Genomic DNA, 4,591 nt, shown 5'->3' on the forward strand with positions numbered 1-4,591 from the left:
TATACATGGATATCCAAGTCTCTTTTCATGTTTGAATAATTTTTGGAAATTTTTTCTTTAAAAAGATTATGAATACCTTTGGTTTGTGCCTCTATTCCTTCTTCAATGCCTTTTATTTGTTTTATTGTTTTGGTTTTTTGTTTTTGTTTTTGTTTTTTATTTTGCAGATCTGGGGATGGAACCTAGGGATATCTGACCTCCGAGCTACACCCCCTCCCCTACGTTTTATTCTTTATTTAGAGACAGGGTCTCACTAAGTTGTGGAGGGCCTCACTAAGTAGCTGAGCCTGTCTGAGAACTACAATCCTCAGGTCTCAGCCTCCCAAATGCTGGGATTACAAGTGTTCACCACCACACCTGGCTCAATGCCTTTTATTTTTTAGGACAGTTCATATTGTTCCATATTTGTTGGATGTTTAGGTTCTACTGCGGTAATGTCTTTTAAATATTGTTGATTAAGCTGTGGGTTTTGAATGAGTTGTCGTCTAACAGTGGTATTCTGTTTTCTCTTTCATCAATAATTCCAGAATTTCTTTGTATTGCTGTCTTCATTTAATTCATTGATTTCTTTATTTTATTCCTGGCCTCTTTCTAATTCTGTTTAACATCTCAATTTCCTCTTTCATTTCTTGTACACTTACTGTGAGGCCTATTGTCTATTGAATATCAGGATTTGGAATTCTTTTTGCATTTCTTGTATATCAGTTCTTGTCATTTTCCATATTTTTTCATGGTTTCTCATTTTCATATTTTCAGAATCCTTGTGTTTGTGCTTCTGTTATCTTGGCTTTTTCTTTCTTTTTCTTTGTGAGTCATTATTAATAGGTACTGATCTAGATTTCTTATTGCCTTGAGGGCTTGAGTCTCCATACTGCTGCAGGTGCAGAATTCTGGTAAGTTTATGGAATTTTGGATTTTTTTATATTTTTTTATTTTTAATGTGGATAATATTGAAAATAGCATACATTCAGACTGTGTTTGGTGTCCTCTCCCCCACTTCCAATTTTGGATTTTGTTTTCTCCTTTCCTGAAGCATGGTGCTGGTCACTTAAGATGTTAGAGTTCTACAAACTCTTATTTCACTTCAAGCCCTTGGCTTTCTTCCTGGGAATATATTTGGACCTCAGAGGCAGCAGATGCAGCTTCAGCAGGTAGCATACGATGTCTTGGGCCTTCACTGTTATGGCTCTCCCAAGTCCATCTATTTAACATAGATTTTATACAGTTTATTTTATGTTTATTTAATTAAAAATATGCTTAATAGAACAACACTAAATGTAAAAATAAGCAATGGCATATTCCAAAAACTTTTGTTAAAAATGCATTTTATCACATCTAAAATTCATTTGAAAGAATATTTGTGCTCTTATTAAGTATAATAGCTATGCTTTATAATTATATATAATTATAATTTACAATTAAGATCCAAAGTTATAGCTTTTTTACATAAATATCATTGAATTTATAATTAACATAAAATATTAATGTAAGGGATACATCTTATTTTATTATTAAAATAATATAAAATTTTACTCAAAATTGATATTTTTCCTCCCTAGTTAAACATTTAATAACTATTTAAATTCAACAACAGTCGGTTTAAGTTAAAATTAGTCATGTAAAAATAATTTTGAAATCAAGCACCAGAAATACACATTTGGCGCACTTCATTTCATTTTATGGTCTCTAAGAACTATTAAATTTTTTAATAAACTTGTTCCTGGGACTTGAAGCTAAATGCTGCACTCAAAATGCAAGAATTTTATTAGCCAAAAGACACCCAAAGTGGTACTACATATATTCCCTATTGGAAAGTTTTAAATGGATTGTAAAAGCTGCATTTATTAATCTACTTACAGTTAAAAAACAACAGCTGTCCTGCCTCCATCCCTGATGCCCATTTTTATAATGATGATGATTTTTGCATTTAAACATTGCTGATAAATATTTCAGGGTTGAATTTCAAAATCATAATTATACAGTTTTCATTGAAAATGTTTCATTTTGTCTCAGGCTTTAACATAAATTTAGATTAATAAGGACAAAGATTAAAAAATTACTTTTCTATCTTTATCTTTATTTATGTTCATTATAGAGCACATTGAACTATATCTGTCTGTATATGGCTATTACATATAATTTATATAATAATTAATATATAATTATATGACAAATTTGTGTTAGTTTTTTTTTTTTTTTTTTTTTTTTTTTTTTTGCTAAAGGGTCTCGTTAAGTTGCTGAAGGTCTCTGCTGGCCTTGATCCTCCTGTCTCAGCCTCCCAAGTACTAGGATGACAGGTGTGTGCCACCACGCCAGGATAGGTTATTTATAATTATGCAAAATTAATTAGTTTAGACTTTGGGAGAAAGGAAATGTTTTATTATTGGCATGTCATTCTCTTTCTCTTAAAAATTCACAAATATAAGAAAGGCCCTTCCTTTCCGTCTGGCGGCAGCCATCAGGTAAGCCAAGATGGGCGCGTACAAGTACATCCAGGAGCTATGGAGGAAGAAGCAGTCGGACGTGAAGCGCTTTCTGCTGCGGGTCCGCTGCTGGCAGTATCGCCAGCTCTCGGCGCTGCACCGGGCTCCCCGCCCCACCCGGCCGGATAAAGCGCGCAGGCTGGGATACAAAGCCAAGCAAGGCTATGTCATATACAGGATTCGGGTGCGCCGGGGTGGCCGCAAGCGCCCTGTTCCTAAGGGTGCAACCTATGGCAAGCCTGTCCATCACGGAGTTAACCAGCTAAAGTTTGCACGAAGCCTTCAGTCTGTGGCCGAGGAAAGAGCTGGACGCCACTGTGGGGCTCTGAGAGTCCTGAATTCTTACTGGGTTGGCGAAGATTCCACATACAAATTCTTTGAGGTTATCCTCATTGATCCATTCCATAAAGCTATCAGAAGAAATCCCGACACCCAATGGATCACTAAGCCAGTCCACAAGCACAGGGAGATGCGCGGGCTGACGTCTGCAGGCCGCAAGAGTCATGGCCTTGGAAAGGGCCACAAGTTCCACCACACCATCGGTGGTTCCCGCCGCGCAGCCTGGAGAAGGCGTAATACTCTCCAGCTCCACCGTTACCGCTAATATAAGTAATGTTTGTAAGATTCATACCTAATAAACAATTTAGGGCCGTCATGTCTGCTTAAAGTTGTTATTTGTCTGTTAAATTAGGCTTTTTCATGAATGCTTTGTCAAATATGGAAGTTCAAGTGCAATAATAATGTTTGAAATTTTTTAAGTGATAGTGTATCTTGTTTCTAATAAGATAAGCTTTTTTGTCTTTGCTTTATCTTATTAGGGAGTTAGATGTCAGTGTTTAAAACAATACCTTCTCTAAAAGCAGAGTGCTAAAACAAGCCCTGTAGATTTGTTTGCATGTGATGAAACCTGTAGCTTCACTGAGATGATTGAATGCTCTGCTGGTTTGCTTTAAAGTGGGTGGGTTTTTCAGAATCTGGCGAGTACAAACTTTAAAAACTGGTTTTCTTAGGAATTTCTAGGATGGGAAGAGGATATCCTATCACTGCCGTGGTCCTGTAGAAGCTCAACTCAAGTGCACATCCTAAAGTTTAATCCATTGTTCCATTTGTGTGATTGCTACTTCTGACAGGGAATAAATTCCAAAATGCCACTGTTTTCAGAAGAATGGACCTGTTGGGAGGAGTTTCCCTTAAAAATCTGGGTTAGCTGAAATTAAGATTCCCTGTCTGCACAATCCTGTGGAAGTTCACATAAAGAGTGAAAGCTCCTGGTTCCATCCTATGGCCCCATGATGTTTAGAATTCTTAAGTTAGTTGCATAGTAGTTAGTGATGTTCACACCACTGTGTTTTAAAACTGGTAGGGATCATTTACCTGAAAGTTTGTAAGCCGGTAGCAAGTAGTGGGGTAGAAAGCTAGTCACCCATGGCTATTCAATAACTTCAATATGAAGTAACTTGACATCAGTTTCAAAGTTTTTTTTTTTTTAAATAGCTGTGTCACCAGTTGGCTATTGTGACTCTTGGCCAGGTAGGGGCAGGAGTGTGTCTCCACTCCTTCCATACACAAGCCATCTTGGGCTGACCTTCATCCACTCCCATAAGGCTGTTGCGCAGCCAGTGGTCAGTGCGAGATTGAAGTTTCTGATGTAATTAGTTGTCATCTGTAGTCATTTTCCTTGTCCCTGCTCAAATTAACCTCAAAATCTTGTTACGTTCCATGGGGCTCTTGACTAAACATACCACCACTGTTCGGTTTCTGTTGGAATCGTTTTCCAGTAGCTTAGGCTGCTGTTCCCCAGGGTAACTGAGTATGGAAGGAATTGACCTTAAATCTCCAAATTCTGGGTTTACTGACTTAGAAATAGGTGCTGTGATTTCAACATCTGATACCTTCCCTGAACTAGTTTTTTAAAACTCTTAGGGGTTCCAGAAGGGTCAGTTAGTTGCTTCCCAGGAGATATTCTGTAGCTGACAAAAGCCTTTACACCTTTCTACTCATCAAAACAACAAAAAACATACATTTTGATTGTTTGTAGAGGTTGTTAAACTGAAGAAATAAATGACTTAAAACAACAACAAAAAAAATTCACAAATATATTAAAAGGT

The 4,591-nt window shown here is 37.0% G+C and overlaps 1 protein-coding gene across 1 annotated transcript; it reads left to right on the forward strand.

Annotated features, from left to right (window-relative positions):
- Positions 1–2,458: 2,458 nt before the first annotated feature.
- Positions 2,459–3,087, forward strand: LOC308262795 (large ribosomal subunit protein eL15-like; the record flags this gene model as incomplete). The annotated part of the gene is made up of 1 exon (XM_080695475.1): positions 2,459–3,087. The coding sequence occupies exon 1, from the start codon at positions 2,473–2,475 to the stop codon at positions 3,085–3,087; it is 615 nt and encodes a 204-aa protein (XP_080551601.1). The 5' UTR covers positions 2,459–2,472.
- Positions 3,088–4,591: the final 1,504 nt, after the last annotated feature.

The sequence above is a fragment of the Muscardinus avellanarius genome (assembly GCF_963383645.1).
Source record: "Muscardinus avellanarius genome assembly, chromosome: 5".
Lineage (NCBI taxonomy): Eukaryota > Metazoa > Chordata > Mammalia > Rodentia > Gliridae > Muscardinus > Muscardinus avellanarius.